Raw genomic sequence first — 16,627 nt, forward strand, 5'->3', positions numbered from 1 at the left:
GCCCCACTGCGCGTGCGCCCCTCCTCCCCGGCCGATCAGCGAGCCAGACCCCGCCCGCCCACGGCGTCGCTGTCACCCCGGAGACGGAGGAAGGCCGGAGCCCGCGCCGCTGGAGAGCGAGGCCCCGCCCCGCGTCCAATGGGGAGGCGCCAAGCCCACAGGCCCCTCCCTCCGGCGGCGGGGCGGGCCGGAGCCTGCGCAGGGGGGGGTCCCCCAGCGGGACAGCTGCGTGGGGCCGCGGGGTCCAGTCCCGAAAGGACGGGGAGGCTTTTCTCAAACCCGAAGTCCGGCACGAGGAGCAGGTACAATCACATTTCTTGCCGAGACTCGTGAAGGCGCGGCTGCAGGCACGCAAAACGGAACGTAAGCAAGAGAAAAGAGGTGCTAACCAAACAAGGCTGCGTTTATGGTTAGCTGTATTCCATTGCAAACAGCGCAGGCTTCATCACAAAGTTTCACGGCTTAGTAATTTATTTTAAAACAATAAATAGTTCACTGAGAGCGTTAACACATTTAAAATTACAAAGTACAAAGACTTTGGGTATCGGACGCTTCAAACTTTTGAAAAACATTGACAGAGCTCACATCTTTCCGTTTTCCCGTACAAACACACAGTATTACCTACGGTCTTGAAGACATAAGGAACAAGGCACAGAAAAGCAAATTCAAAAGACTTTGAGAACATTCAGACCATTCAAAGCAATTCTGTGTAACAGCAAAGGGCTCAAAAAAGGCAAATTATAAAGTATCTCAAAAAAATTAGAGAACTGTTAAATAAGGTAACTAATTTGAAATAACCCTGTGAGGCACACACAGCTCTCCTGTAAGATGCTGAACATGCTCAAACGGTGGCAGTTCAGCATCTTGCAGGATCGGGCCCTTTACATTTGGAAGTAACCTTCCTGGAAAGACGGACAATTGTTTCCTTTCATCTTATAAAATTATACTTTTCAAATTAGTGCAAAGCCTCGTGTAAAATGTAATTAGTCTACATGTAATGGAATGCTTCAAAAATTCCAAAGTGCAAATATTAAACTTAAATTGGTTAACTTTTAATCACACTTTAGAATTCTTCCAATAACTCATGCTTACAGATGTTTCCTTAGAAACAGCAAGTAAATATAAGAACCAAAGTAGAGAAAAAAAGGTATGATGTTCTGCATCATACGTAAAAACTTTGAAAATCCAAAAAGTACACTGGATGTCAAAAATCTCCAGCAGAAATTATTAAATAGCAGACTTCCGTTAGCATAATAAGACAATATTTAAAATAAGGCTTTGGTTAAATAAAAAGTTTGCTAAACTAGGAATGATGATAAAAGTGCAAAAGATTCACCAAATACATCACTTCATTTCCAAGGCAGGCATTACACCTGCCATTTACAATGGTTTGCATTGGTTTGTCAACCTGCATTGTAATAGCTCACATACCTATAGCAAAACCAGTTTATTATAGGCAAATTAAACATAGGGGGTCCAATCCTGCAACTTGTTTCCCCCAGAGACAGACTCAGTTATATCAGTGGAAGTACATCTATTTATACTATCATTCCTCTGCATGTTTGGGGGGATCAAGGCCTTGGATCTGTAACATTTGAGTATTATAGTGAGATCACTAGTACGTTCACTCATTTCTTAGCACTTCCTAAACAAAAGTCCTCTGCTGGCAACTAGCTGGTTGCAGCTGATTTTCTTACAAACAGAGTTCTTGTAACATATGGGTAACAAAGATGATTTTTTAAAAAGTGCTTAATATTCGTCCGTAAGAACAACATGTAGATGCTAACTTGAGACCAAACACTTTGCCATTGTAGATCTCCTGCACCTCGTGTTTACTGGTGCACTGGTAGTTTGCTTGAGGAAAAAAGAAATCATCTGAGTCTATGGAGGAGAATGTCGCCTTCATAGCAAAAATCATTTACAGTTTCACAGTCACAACACATGCTCCAGCTCTTCCTAAGCACAATGGTGCGACCTGTAAACAAACAAACAAATAAAACAAAAAACCATCCATGAGATAAATGCGGTCAGCTTTAAGTATTTCTGGTTTTTATCTCCTACAACTGAGTGTTTAGTTAATGCTTGTAGTAATGGTTGTATTGCTGCAGCAGTGGCAGTATCACCCACACTTTGTTAACGTGACTCTAAAAAAAATAGCAAATTGGCCCAAACCTTTGACAAAAACCCACAGAAAAGGTGAAGATATTTTATGCGGTAGAGCAAAGTACCTTGAAAGCAATAGCAAACCCCAAGAATATGGAAAAAATCTTACTGATAATTTCAATTACTTGGTATTACAGGAAAAAGAATCCTTTGTTATGGTAGAAACTGGACACCTGAGGTAGACGGTCTGACAACTGAGTAACAGCTGGCAAAATGATGCATTTTTCTCTTAAACAAAAAATGCCAAACATGACAGAGCAACCTCTCCTTTTTACTTGAATATTTGATAAAATCCTCTTTAGAGTTTTTGAAATCAGAATAATTTCCCAGGCTTCATTCTTTTTTTCTGTAAACAGAGGTTACTTCTGGCAAGAGACTTTTCCGCTGAGATTCTGTTGGACTTGAAAAGAGGAAAGTAGTTTCTAACACTCATCTTACTTCCGCTTTTAAACTTCATAGTATTGGGAGAGTGTGTGAATAGCACACTAAGTGCTATAGACATTATTGTGAAGACAAAAAAGAGTGTTTATGACAAGATACCTATTTGTTTTTTTTTTCCTATGAACAACAGACTTTTGTTGTGGCTCTGACAAACTTCAGTTGAGAAAATTCCACTACACTCCTTTGAATTGTGTGTGGATGAAGTGCTGTCAGACTGCTGACATAACAAGAGAGAAGGTACACAGACACTTCCAAATCCTTCTAGGAAGGGTTCAGAACTATCCTGTATACTGGGATCACAGGATTCAGTGAGATATAGAGGGTCAAGCCTAAGGATATAACGGTACATACAGATGGTCACCACCTAGTCATCAAGCGAGATTCATTTAGATGCAACAGTGAGAAGCATTGTTTTTCTCCTCTGGTACACATTTTTTTTCTTTAGCAGGACAAGTAATGCCATGGATTATCATCACCAGTACTGCCACTGAAGGCCCCAAGCTCTGATGAGCCTCCTAGAGAACTTAATGTTTTAAGATCTTGCAGTAGTATCAAGTGGAGGGAAATGGACAGCTCAGTTTTCTGTGTTACAAAGATTCTGACAGAGAGTAGTTCAGTTCTCTCTGAATTAGCAATCTGAGGCTATTACTGGAACAGCATATTCAGGAGGTCAGAATTCAGCTGCCTAAATACTAATGCTATTCTAGATGACCTTGCACATTCATCCTGGCCTGCAACTGGACTCCAGAAGGGCCTTGGTCTCCCACAGATTCTGTGCTCTATCTGCCAGCCTTCTGTGGATGTAGATGGTTTATGGTATCTCAAATGGCAGTAGATACCAAAGGACAGCCTGCCCAGGATGTCCTTACGTGTGCACTTCCCACAGAGAGGCACATTCCTGGAACTATAAAAAAGTAAAAGTAACCAAGCTTTGAACTGACAGCAATGGTTTCTGACAATAAATTGAAGAGGGTTTTTTTGTTGTTGTTGTTGTTTTTTTTTCTTCCCAGCTGGGTGAAGACCAACAGGAAAAGGTTTCCTGAAAGTTGCACACATCAGGAAGGGATTATTTATGAATAAATAATAATGACCAAAAATGATGACCAAAAACCTTGAAGAAACTTATAAACTTGCTGAGAGACACATCAGAGCTAAAACTAATCTACCTTTATCATTTATCTTCAGAACAGGAAGTCATATAAACAGAACGGTTTATGACAGTTTGGGGAACATGTCAATACATTTTATTAACAGTAGTTGAAATTGTCAAAGAAAATAGCTATACTCTTGCCAGAGAAAGAAGGGCAGTTTAGCAGAAGTTAACAACTGTCTGTTCAAGATAAACGATCTTGAGATGGTAGACAAAGACAAAAAAAAAAAAAAAAAAAAAAAAAAGAGAGAGACTTCCAACAGATCAGTAAGAAAGTGCTTCATAGAGAAGGAGTATTTGAATTCTCCTTGTAAAATAGGCAGACGTGAAATTACAAGATAAATAGTAGTGTATGGTCTGATCAGAAATTATACCTGTGTCCATTCATTTGTCTGGGGATCATAAGACTCCACTGTATTAAGGTATGTTTGACCATCATATCCTCCAACAGCATACAACTTGTCACCAAGAAGACATACTCCCACTGCATCTCTGCTAATGCTCATAGAGGCCACAGCAGTCCACATATCTGTTTTTGGATCATACCTGGAAGATAATTTGTGTTATGCTCTAAAACTGTTGCCAAAATTCAACTGAAAAAACATATTGGAATTGATGCTCTCCAGGCAGTAGAAAACAGGTATTATTAGGACAGCACAGATTTGGGTGTCAATTTCAAAGGACTTTTTCCTCCAAATACTCTCTTTGAAAATGTTTCTTTACTCACCTGGTAACACAGTCAATACTGGCTACATATCTACTTTGTGCTTCTTTCCATATAGTAATACATACACATACATACAGCTGCTTTTACTACATCTTATTTATGTCTAAACATACATTCTGCTGCTACACTGTAGTAGAGCAAGTGCTTATTCTAAATGATAGCTACTACGTATCAAAGCATAGGCTGTTGAAGTTGAGTGTGGTACTAAATAGAGTTACTTGCCATGAAAGATTATCATTAAAAAAAAAAACCCCCACAAAAACCCAAAATAACAGTTTGAGAAAATTCTGGGGGAATGCAAAACTCTTAAGACATTAAGACTCTTCAGCATTTCTTTAATCATAGCTCCATATCATCAGAAGCATCAGCACAGTAAAAGACAGATGGTTTAATGAAAAATACTAACTGTGATTCTAGAATATCAACATTCTTCACAAGTCAAACTGAGAAATACATAGGAGAGTTCATGCTATGAATAATCAGTGTGAATGCTGGAGATAATAGGAAAGAAGAGAAGTTTTACAATTCAGAGGGGGGAAAAATATAATTAAAGCTTATTTCAGAAATACTTGAAATGCCAGCGAAGACTGTCAAGTATTTACATTATGAAGTACTTACTGTCATTTTTAATTATTTTATGGATCATGTGCTTCTGCCATTTGTAATACAGTTATTCATTAATAACTTTATGTGAAGACATACCAACTTTGGAATGACGGAATTACATGCTAGTTTCCCAGTGTCATCAGGGTATACAAAGAAAAACGGGATATTTAAGGATTCACAAACCCTGACTGTGACCTCCTTTAAAAGTTATAATACAAACTGATACAGACTTCTTATATAAAAGAAGTTCTGCTCCAGTTTAAAAAGCATTCAATTTCAATTTGTTGTTGGTAATCAATCATAATTAATTCAATGAAATTGTTAGGAAAAAAAAAATTCAAGATGAAATGCATTATGGAGAATTCAGTTTAAATAATGGGTCTTGGCAACATTTTGAATCATATTATGATGACACAGTATGTTTTTATACATAAGTCTCCTCTGATTATGCTAAAAATAATATGGCTATTTTATTTGGTTTCTACTTACAGCTCTTTCCACAAATCATTCTATAGACCAGCACTATGAGAATTACTAGCAGATACGCCTTCATCAAGACATTACCTTTCTACGCAGTCTGACAGCCTGGATGTTAAGTTCGATGCTGGGGCATCGTGGCCACCTATTGCATACAAGAACCCATTCCAGGTGGTTACACCTACACCACCTCTTCTTTTTGACATCTGAGCACAGAGGGTCCATTTGTTTGTATGAGGATCAAAACATTCTACTGATTTAAGACAGGAACTTCCATCTCGACCACCAACTGCATAAAGCCTACAAAGTAAAAAAAAAAAAAATTAAAAAAAGTAACTAACTATTGTCTGAACAAGACAAAGTTTCCAGTGATGTATGAAGAACTTTCAAGTTTGTTGAAAAGGGAAGTTTAGAAGGAGACTTTCAACTTTCAGTACAAAGTTTGGTTGCGAAAACTCACATCAGATTTTGCTCCAATCTTTTCCTATTGTCATGATCAACATATAGCAACAATAATTTTCAGAAAATTGATTATAACACAGCATTTATGTTCCAACATAACTAACATTTTCAAAATTACTTATGTGACTTGACAGACAAAGGCCCACTTCTAGCAGGGTCAGAGGGACAAATTCAGTAGTGGATCTGTGCATGCAACAACTGCCCTGCCTCATCTTAGGCATTCAAGTATTTTTCTGGACCTGGGCTTTAGTTTATGACTGACAGCGCTACGTTAATCCCTCACACCCACTAGGTGGCCTAGTTTGCTCAGTTCTAACACAAAGGTTTCTAGCATTTGGTATTAACAAAGAATTTCAACTTTTGGAAAATAAGGATAGAAGGAAAAGATTGGTTTTAGGAGCACTGCAGCACTGATGAATCTTTAAAACTAATCAAATAATCAAACTTGATAAAGAGTTTATGCACAGAGTTTATGAGCAATCTATGCTTAGAACCAGAAATGCCCAACACTATTATTTAGAAAAGTAGGAACTCAGAAGCCATTCTAAAAAGGAAACAATGCATCAGAAGTAAAGTCCAGTTTGAGAGACACCTGAAATATCATAAATGAAATATTTTCATAGCTTAAGGCACATTATAGTATAGTTAAATAATCAAATGAACATTAGATACTGTATATGATGATAGTGTGAACAATCTACAACAGTTACTATGAAGCACTATTCAAGATGTCCTCAGTTTTGGAAACATCATCGTTTGTTAGTTTAAATATACTGACCAACAAACTTAATACAAACATCTTGTAAATATGGTTGACCTAGTAGTTCTCAGTAATAATTTTAATACTCTTAAAAAAAAATACACTTCCATGGAAGTTCCCATGTTTAATAACACAACTTGTTTAAGGTAAGGAATGTACAGAAGGACACTGAAGAAATCAAGTTACAGTTCCAAAAAGTCCATGACTAAAAATCAATCCTATATGAAACACAGCATTTAAATGAAGCCTCCTACTTTACCTCCTCCAAAACATGACAGATTTTTGATCACTTATGTAGTGATTTCACATTTAGGACATGGAGAAAGATACTTTAATTTCTCTATATGAAGGTTTTGAGCAAATCATCTGAAATATATCAAGTTACGGATAGGTATTACTAGAAAGTGCAGAAGTTACTTCTCCCTCAGCTGAAATGCAATGAATTTGCATGTTCTTTTAAGCTTTTCAGCTATAGGTATCTAGTGTTACTGCCTACATAAAGTGTCTAGGCAATGTTCTATAATAATAGAGAAATGTGAGGCTCTCATTCTGGTGCCTTTCACCACACCCAGGACCCTCTGCTGAATATACAGGAAGCTTCAGACCTAACTTAAGCATCTGAGATCACAGTTCCAAGACAGCCCAAGGCACTCTGCTTGCTGGTTGGTCAAGTTCTTCCCTCCTTCCTGCACCCACTGAGTGTTTCCACTCATTCCTGGCCTTGTTCCAGATCTCACAAGATCTTTTTGCAGGTGCATTTCAGCTGTATTAATTTAGTAGGAGACTAACCTTCCAAAATAAAAAAAGAAAACTGAAAAGCTTTCTGCTACCTTACAAAAATAAAAAACAGCTCAAGGGAGATACATCAGATGGTACATAAGTAAGAAAGGGAAAATTTGTGTTCGAGAGAGTGTAAATATTCTGCCACAACCACAATACTGCTCAGCAAATCAGGTTAGCTTTGCCTACTACGGTACTCCTGCAGCTACCCTGGCAAAATGTGGTTTGGATAAGCTCACTACAAGGCTGGTGGAAAACTGGAAGGACTACTGGGCTCAAAGGGCTGTGATCAGCAATTTGAAGTCCAGCTGGCAGCTGGTTGCTAGTGCTGTTCCTCCAAGGCTGATACTGTGGCTGATACTACTCGATTTCTTTATTAATTATCTGAAAGATGTAACAGAAATAAGCTTTAGCAATTTTACCGATAATATCAAATTAAGGGGAGTTGCTGATATGCTGGAGGGCTTGGTTACTATTCAGAGAGATCTGGACAGGCTGGAAAAATGGGCTGACTGTAGTCTCACAGAGTTCAGCAAAGGCAAGTACAAGTCCTGTACCTGGGATGGCATATTCCCATGCAATAGTACAAGCTGGGAGCTGACACGAGAGGAGAACGCTTAGCAAAAATAGACTTGGAAGTCCTGGCAGACAAAGAGTCAGCAGTATGCCCTTAAAATAATGACAGCTGATCCCCTTTATTGAGTACATGTAAGACTGCTTCTGGATACCGTGTCCTGGTTTGGGCTCTCAGTAGAAGAAAGATCTTGCCATACTGGAGCAAGTCCAGCTGATGGTCACTACGATAATGAGGAAGTAGAACACATGACATAGGAGGAGAGGCTGAGAGCTGCCTTTGTACAGTCTTAAGAATTCTTGAGACAGCTAAGGAGGCATCTTCCTGCTGTCTTCAACCACCTAATGGGAGGTTATATAGAAGACAGATCATTCTCAGAGGTACAATGCAGTGAAAGGAGGAAGAACAAAAGACAAGTTGAAATATGGGAAATTTCAATTGGATAGTAGAAGAAAAATGTTCAGTACAACAGTGGTAAAACATCAGAACAGGTTGCTCAAAGAGGCTGTTGAATTTCTGTCCTTGGAGATATTAGACGTGACCTGACCTACCTCAGTTAACTCTGAAACTAGATCCAACTCTAAGGCTGTCCCTGCTCTGAGCTGGTGTTGGATCAGATGACTCCAGAGGTCTCTTCCAATCAAAATTATTCTATGATTCTGTGATTCCAACTGAATCTGATAACTTATCTTTATTTTTCTAATAGCGTGATTCAAGTACCACTTGTATTTTGGGGTGCTATAGAACAATGAAACTTCATCCAAAGAAAACAATGAAAATCAATCAAAGTCTAGGAATCACAGCCTACAAGTAACGACTAAAGAAGCTGGAGTTATTCAGTCCTCATGACAGAATACTGAGGGAATATGTGTTGTTAAATACAAAAGATTGTTGCAAATAGAAAAGAAAAGATGCATTTTCTGTGCTTACTTTGGATAAATAATATAAATCAGCAGAATGTATTTAAGACTTGACATGAGGAGAACTTCACAGATGTATTAATAGTTAAGCAGATTGCTTAGGGAAGTTATAGAAACTTTGCCACTGGAGGTTAAGAACAAGATCACGCTAGCTATGAGTGTTTCAGATATAATGGAGTCAGCTTTGGGATAGCAGAATGGATTAGGAACTCTTTGAGGTCCCTTTCAGCCATTTCCTGTGACTACAACATAAAACGACCTAGTTGTCTGAATATGCTTTGTATTAGAAATTAACACATTTTCACTGGAAAACAGCTGTAGAAATTTCAGATACCACTCCAGATGAGATTAATTCTGCCAGAATTTACTGTTCTGAGTTAATGCAATATATAACACGAGTACTCCTCCACGACTTTATGGTAATTTTGGAAGTTGATTGTTCAAGCTATCACAGTGATTTCACAGAGGAAATCACTGGAGTCTCAGTGAATGAGAACAACCATTTGCTCCTTTTTTTATTAAACAGATGGTAACTACTTAGTTGCCCATAGAAATAGTGTCTCATAAGCAATACTGAGGGGCATTGTGAGGCGTGCTTGACCCAATACATTATCTTTTCTGTGAACGAAGAAACTTGGCTCTTAATGCTATGAACAGGTAGCTATCAAGAGAAATAATAGTCATTTAGGATGGTCCTCTAAATTACATTAAAATTATGAGACAGAAAACGGAAGTTGCCTTCACATACTTTCCATTTAATATTGCTACACCAACAGTGCTCCTTGGAGTTGACATACTAGCTACAAAGTTCCACTGACGAGCCTGTGGATCCCATCTTTCTACTGTATTCAGGTAGCTCCAGCCATCATGTCCTCCTACAGCATACATGGGACCTTCCAATACAGCTACTCCTAAAAAAACAGATATGAAAAACAATCGCTTCTGGATAAGGGAAAAAAGATCACATTTTCCTAGTGACAGTCCACTGTGCACCAAAAAATATTTAAAAACAAATAAAAAGAAATTTCCTTTTGGTAGCCAATGCTGGATATAATCTGAAGGAGAAAAAATGTTCAATAAGCAGTTGGCATTAAAACAAAGCTTCCACCCTCCTGAACTTAATTTCTGAATGGTTTTTGACCAATCCTAAACCAGATAACCTTTTAAAAATATGCATTCAGTCTTTCCAGAACTCTACATACCAAGACCATGACGATGAGTGGACATAGGTGGCATTACACTCCAAGTTTTTGTTCTAGGGTTGTAGCACTCCACAGTATTCAATGTTTTCAGGCCATCTCTGCCACCAACAACATACAATTTATCATCTAAGACTGCAACTCCAAACTGTAATCTTCGTCCATTCATGTTTGCAACAGGAGTCCACATATTGGTACGAAGTTCATACTTTTCGATACTTGTAGCTCCTGAATGACAACATATGCAAGTTCTGAATTACTGGGATAGTTTTATTTCAGCAATATGCTGATCCTACAAGTCAGCATAACATCCTGCAGCATGTTCTTAATTCTCTGTATACAACTAAATCTTTTTTCACTTCCTCAGGAATTAACTGCACCATTATAAAGGAGGACTTTCTCAGTGCTTTTCAAGACAAAAAGCAGAATTTTAACTCCTTTGCAGAATCAAGCCTTTAGAAATACAAATATTAGGGATATAAAACAACCCTTGTGAAATGCAATTATATATTGAAATCAACTGTTTTGCAATATTATAAAAAATCAGAAGCTGTATGACATGAAGTACTAAAAGCGTTAACTTTAAAACAAGTGAAAGAAAACACTTTCTCTAACGTAACTTTTCTGACTTGCCACATTCCTTCTAACTACCATTAAATTGTATGAAGTGTCCATAAAAAAAGAAAATCCAAGCAGCTCTGACAGAACCATTTACCAGTTAGTCAAAAAGCTTTTTTTGTTGTTGTTTTTTTTTTATGCATGTACAGATCATCTGTGTGCCCTTTGTGTCATTTTCTTCCTTTTCCAAATTACTTCCCACTCAACCAAATAAAGATTACTTTTCACTCAATTCAACATTTTGCTACTCAGAAATCAGATATTCCCTTGATAATTTCAAATCAGTCGTAACTCTAGCTTCCAGAATGTTTTCAGTATTATCAAAGCTACTGTGGTGGGTTGACCCTGGCTGGATGCCAGGTGCCCACCCAAGCCGCTCTATCATTTGCCCTTCTCAAATGGACAGAGGAGAGAAAATGTAACAAAAGGCTCGCGGATCAAGAGAAGGACAGGGAGAGATAACTCACCATTTACTGTCATGGGCAAAACAGACTCCACTTCAGGAAACTAATTTAACTTATTACCAATCAGATCAGAGTAGGAAAATGTGAAATAAAATCAAATCTTAAAAATACCTTCCCCTCACCCATCCCTTCTTCCCAGGCTTAACTTTACTCCAGATTTTCTCTACCTCCTCGCTCTCAGCGGTGCAGGAGGACAGGAAATGGGAGTTGTGGTCAGTTAATCACATGTTGTTTCTGCTGCTCCTTCCTCCTCAGTGGTAGGACTCCTTGCTCTCTCGCCCTGCTCCAGTGTAGAGTCTCTCCCACAGGAGACAGTCCTCCATGAACTTCTCCAATGTGAGTCCTTCCCATGGGCTGCAGTTCTGCACAAACTGCTCCAGTATGGGTCCCTTCCACGGGGTGCAGTCCTTCAGGAACAGATTGCTCCAGAGCGGGTCTCCCACGGGCTCAAAAGTTTTGCCAGCAAACCTGCTCCAGTGTGGGTTCCTCCATCCATGGGTCCACAGGTTCTGCCAGGAGCCTGCTCCAGTGCAGGCCTCCCACGGGGTCAAAACCTCCTTTGGGCATCCACCTGCTCCAGTGTGGGGTCCTCCACCGGCTGCAGGTGTATCTCTCCTCCTTCATAGGCCTCCATGGGCTGCAGCGAGACAGCCTGCTTCACCATGGTCTGCACCACTGGCTGGAGGGGAATCTCTGCTCCAGTACCTGCGGCACCTCCTCTTCCTCCTCCTTCACGAACATTGGTGTCTGCAGAGTTGTTTCTTTCACATATTCTCACTCCTCTCTGTCTGCAGTTTCTCTTGTGCAGGTTTTTCCCCTCTTAAATATGTCATCGCAGAGGTGCTACCACTGTCGCTGATTGACTTGGCCTTGGACAACAGTGGGTCCATCTTGGAACCAGCTGGCATTGGCTCCATTGGACATGGAGGAAGCTTCCAGCAGCTTCTCACAGAAGCTGCCTCTGTACCCCTCTGCTACCAAAACCTTGCCACACAAACCCAATACAGCTAGGTTTTTTTTTAACCTAATAAACAGTGTATATTTAATATGTTTCATGTTCTACACTGCAGAATTTTTGAATTTTAGAATTAACATGTTGTAAAAGTATCTATCAAATATTTCTTTTAAAAAGAACAAAACCAGCTCATTGACTAATCATTATATAAGCCAGTACCTTTTGTTGCATCCATTCCTCCAACTGCAAACAACACACCTACTGTAGATTTTCTAGGTTTAGTGCGAGGACTTTGCAACATAGGTCGTCTCTCTGGCAACAGATGGTACTTCATTGCTTCCATAATCAGTTTTTGACATTCAATGTCATCCCTAAACAGTGCATTATTTTCCATATCTGCCAGAAACTGTGAAAAAGAAAGAAAATTAAAGAAGCTGTATTGCTATAAACCACAGGAAGAATAAAAACAAGATTACAAGAAAACATTTTATCCAAAGACTTCTACTGCTTGGTTTAAAATCTATGTATTTTCAAAATGGTCATATATAAAAAAAAAAGACTAGGGTAAAGATAAACTTGTAATAAACAGAACATTCACATTTTAAGATAAGCCATTAAGTCCAAAAAAAAAAGGAAGGCTATCCTAATGGATGATTTAAACTTAATAGTCCCAAGGAAGAAACAAAAATCTCCTCATGTTCCAGTGCCACTCCAGATATGTTCAAGGAAACAGAATCAGGCTCCGCATATGTAAGCCAGTTTAATGTCATGCTCTTACTCCCAAATCCACCCAATCCAGAGGTGTGGAAAAGCTGAGTATTTTAATTTATGTTCTATTCCTCAGTCTGACAGTGACCCAGATCACAGTATATCAATTAACACAAGCCTTTGTGAAAAATTTTAAGACCATGGATGCAAGGAATTTGACAAGTGCTAAATTTTAAATCTGACTTAAATAAAATTCAAGTTAAATAATGACTACTAATAAAAATTATTAAGTTTAAAGATCCTAGAGTCTTTTGTACTCCATGTTTGTCAGGCTGCAGGAAAAATATATTAGTAGGTTGAGTGTCCCAACTGTAATTAACAGAAGTCTAGACAACCAGCATTTTTTCTGAGCTGCAGGACATGGCCTGAGTAACAGAGAAAAGAAAGTGAAGTGCCCTGCTGGGACTTGGACAGTTGTCAGAACAATGAGAAAAAGGCAAATGCCTCTGAACTGCCATCACAAAATCCAAACACTTGGTGAATATTAGAAGTATAAGTCCACAAACCAGAACGAGATGTCATCATTGAGCTGTTGACAGTCAAGCAATAACAGGTACAAAACTGTTATGAAATTAGTAATCAGGAGTACTAAGGGGACTCGTTATGAAACAGTTGTGCATAATACGGTGTGTATATTCCTAGCTTAAAGCTGCCTTAGGACAGCAAAGTGGCAAATACGACATCTGCGGTTCCAGAAGAGATACAGATAAGTACAGACTCCTAAGCCTGAACATGTCTGTATCAGGCAAATAAACCAAAACTATGACAGAAAATATAATTAATATATGCAGAAAGTAAAAAAAAAAAAAAAAAAAACTTTCAAAGCCCTTCACGAGTAACTGAGCCTGACTTTTGCAGCATTTCTCTAATTGGCTCATGTTCTGATTCTATTTAAAATGGCAAATTAAAATGTTTTCATGTAAATTAGCAGAGGGAACTTAATTTTCATTCTTTACTTTCAGTACTTCCCATTGTTTCTTCTCTTGATCCAAAGCACTACTTACCACTTGTATCACTTCACAAGGACACTTTGTGATTATAAAATAGTAAACTAGAAGTGGTCTTTTAACTGCCAGCATGCAATGCTATAAAGTTACACGATTTAAAAAAAAAAAAACAAACAAAAAACAAACAATGAATTACTGTTGTCCTAAATCAGACATTGTCATGCATGCATGGAAACTAAGGCTTGTACACAACATGACCAATTCAGACTGCCAATACATGTTTCTGATAGATAAGCACCATTTAATATTTAAAATAACACCATGTGTGCATATATGAGTTTTGCCACAACAAGATGCAACCTACATTTTCTCCAGTTTCTCACCCCTCCAATCTATAAAGACGTTTTCTCATAGCACAGAGTCTCAATCTCTGAAAGCAACTTCATCTCAGTCAAAAAGAAATGCAAGCTAGGATTGTTTTGGTACTCAAAAAATTGGCATGCTCTTGAAACGAAACTTATTTTATTACCATTTTCTGTAAATATTCTTCACTCAAAGAACTTGGAATGGACCTACTTAAAAGAAAGTCACTGTTTTCCGAGTTTTAGTATTTACATAGTTCACTGTACTAAAAGCATTTATAACTAAGCAGTTACAAATTATATGTTAGCGTGAAATGACAGTCATTGGAAACCTCATTAAGAGAAAGGTAGTGCAGATACTTAAGTACTAAGAATTTTTGTCTAAAGGGAAGGTGAACTCATCTTGTAACTCAGAAATTGCTTCATCATATTTTTTATTAATTTATCAGAGATGGAATACTCGCCACCTTACAACTTAAGAAGTTGACATATATTTACCTTTAGCCTTTGTAAGAGCAAAAAGAGACTTACAAATATTTAGGACACTGCTTGCATTAACTGAAGAGATGACAGAATGCTATGTACAAAGAGATGCATAAATACACAACCAGTAAAACCAACAATCATTTCATTTTTTTTTGCTTCCAGTGCTACATTTTCACAGTATTTCCCCAAGTTGTTTTTTTTCTTAAGTGTATGAATCTAATATTCTTAGCATCTCTGCTTGCAATGTTATTGATTTCAGCAAGTTGTTCAATTTTCTAATTTAATTTCTTTCAAATAGCTTTAACCCTTCAACCGTAAAATTGGAAACCTTTTCATTACGTTATGTTTGCTGTCAGATTGCCTAATGTCATGTGATCATGAAGCAAAACATGATTGTGAAAACATTAAGACTGTTTTGGGCCATTCAAACCAATTTACTCCATGCACTAATTGTTGCCATATTAAAATAACAATTTGTTAAAGAAAGTAATAAATAAAAAAGTAACAGAAAAATACTCTATTAGAAATATAAGTTTATATTTGGCGAAGATACAAAAAACAAAAGATAACATAAGAAGTAAAATATTATACTGCTTTTGTGTTTCATTCTGCTATTTTCCTAATCAGTTACCGAGCTGACATAATTTGATTTCAGTACATATTTCTGGGATAAATTCTGTACTTTCAGTTTCTAAAGATGTTTCAATTACAGTGAATTAATTAAAAGGAATACAACAGCAGTTACTTTGTTATCAGTTAATTAAATGCTCAACAAAAGAATTATTTCCTCCAGGTCAACTGGCTTATGCTATGTTATGTTCCTAGAAAAAAAAGAATTACAAAGTCAAAGCCACAACTGAGAAAATCCTCTCATTGCATATGTAATAATCAGTATGGAAATATTAATACTAAAACACTTGCTAATGAGTCTCACTATCCAGCAAGAGAATACCAGATCAGAGGTAGTACACAGAATGTTGTGTATGCAATTTATCACTATGAATGAATCAAATTCAGTTTTTGTTGTGTTAATGAATTCTACTCATTATTCAGGTTCCGTTAAAATTTTATTTTCTTCATTTAATAGAGATAATTCTAAACAAACTAAACAAACTGAAACCTATAAATCAAAATCCTTTGACTGTAGAGTAACTCTTAAGTATTACTAATGAAGGTCCAGCAAGGAAGGCTAGCACAAGAGAAAAAAGGAAAAAAAAAAAACCCCAAACAACCAACTAGTTTACATGCATGCTATCAGATAACAAATTCAATGCTACGTGTGATACTAAGAAGAGCAGTCATTCCCACAGGACTAGGAAAATTGTAATTCACAACTATTTAAACAAATTGAGCTCAAGTCTTCCTCAACATTGTGTGTAAATGTCCAAGAAGGAGAAAAAGTATTGATTGGGAAGAACAAAAAGTACCTAAAGACAGTTTATCAAAAGTTAATGGAAGAAAAATCACGCCAAAGAATATATTCAGATTGTATTTCCTAAATCTCAAGGACAGCTATAATTATATGAAGGAAATGTAATGATCCAAATAAACTGTGCAAGTTCCATAAAGAAGAAAAAAGGACACACCGTCTAGTGAGAAACATATCCTTGATAAGTATTTTTCTGGGCAAAAGAAGCCATTTTTTCCTAGCAGTTTCACCCCTTCTTGTGTCCCGACTGATCTCAGACTGGGATCAGAATATACTGCAGTTCATAGACAGACACATGCCTACACAACATGCTAAGTCCTCATATGCAGCACTAAGAAC

At 37.6% G+C, this 16,627-nt stretch overlaps 1 protein-coding gene across 7 annotated transcripts in view; it reads right to left on the minus strand.

Moving 5' to 3' along the window:
* Nucleotides 1-453: 453 nt before the first annotated feature.
* Nucleotides 454-16,627, minus strand: part of KLHL5 (kelch like family member 5) — a 65,710-nt gene continuing 49,536 nt past the window's right edge. For 6 of the 7 annotated variants that reach the window (XM_086746625.1, XM_086746626.1, XM_086746623.1 and 3 more), the window contains 6 exons: nucleotides 12,516-12,702; nucleotides 10,263-10,487; nucleotides 9,809-9,971; nucleotides 5,652-5,864; nucleotides 4,129-4,300; nucleotides 454-1,975 (listed from right to left, as the gene is read on the minus strand). In XM_086746625.1, coding sequence (XP_086602751.1) covers nucleotides 1,919-1,975; nucleotides 4,129-4,300; nucleotides 5,652-5,864; nucleotides 9,809-9,971; nucleotides 10,263-10,487; nucleotides 12,516-12,702 — 1,017 coding nt within the window. In that variant the 3' untranslated portion in view covers nucleotides 454-1,918. Of the gene's footprint in view, nucleotides 1,976-4,128; nucleotides 4,301-5,651; nucleotides 5,865-9,808; nucleotides 9,972-10,262; nucleotides 10,488-12,515; nucleotides 12,703-16,627 lie in introns of those variants that run through there. The other variant, XM_086746622.1, reaches the window with a different exon arrangement.

This window comes from Chlamydotis macqueenii, chromosome 4 (genome assembly GCF_036417535.1).
Source record: "Chlamydotis macqueenii isolate bChlMac1 chromosome 4, bChlMac1.mat, whole genome shotgun sequence".
Classification (NCBI taxonomy): domain Eukaryota; kingdom Metazoa; phylum Chordata; class Aves; order Otidiformes; family Otididae; genus Chlamydotis; species Chlamydotis macqueenii.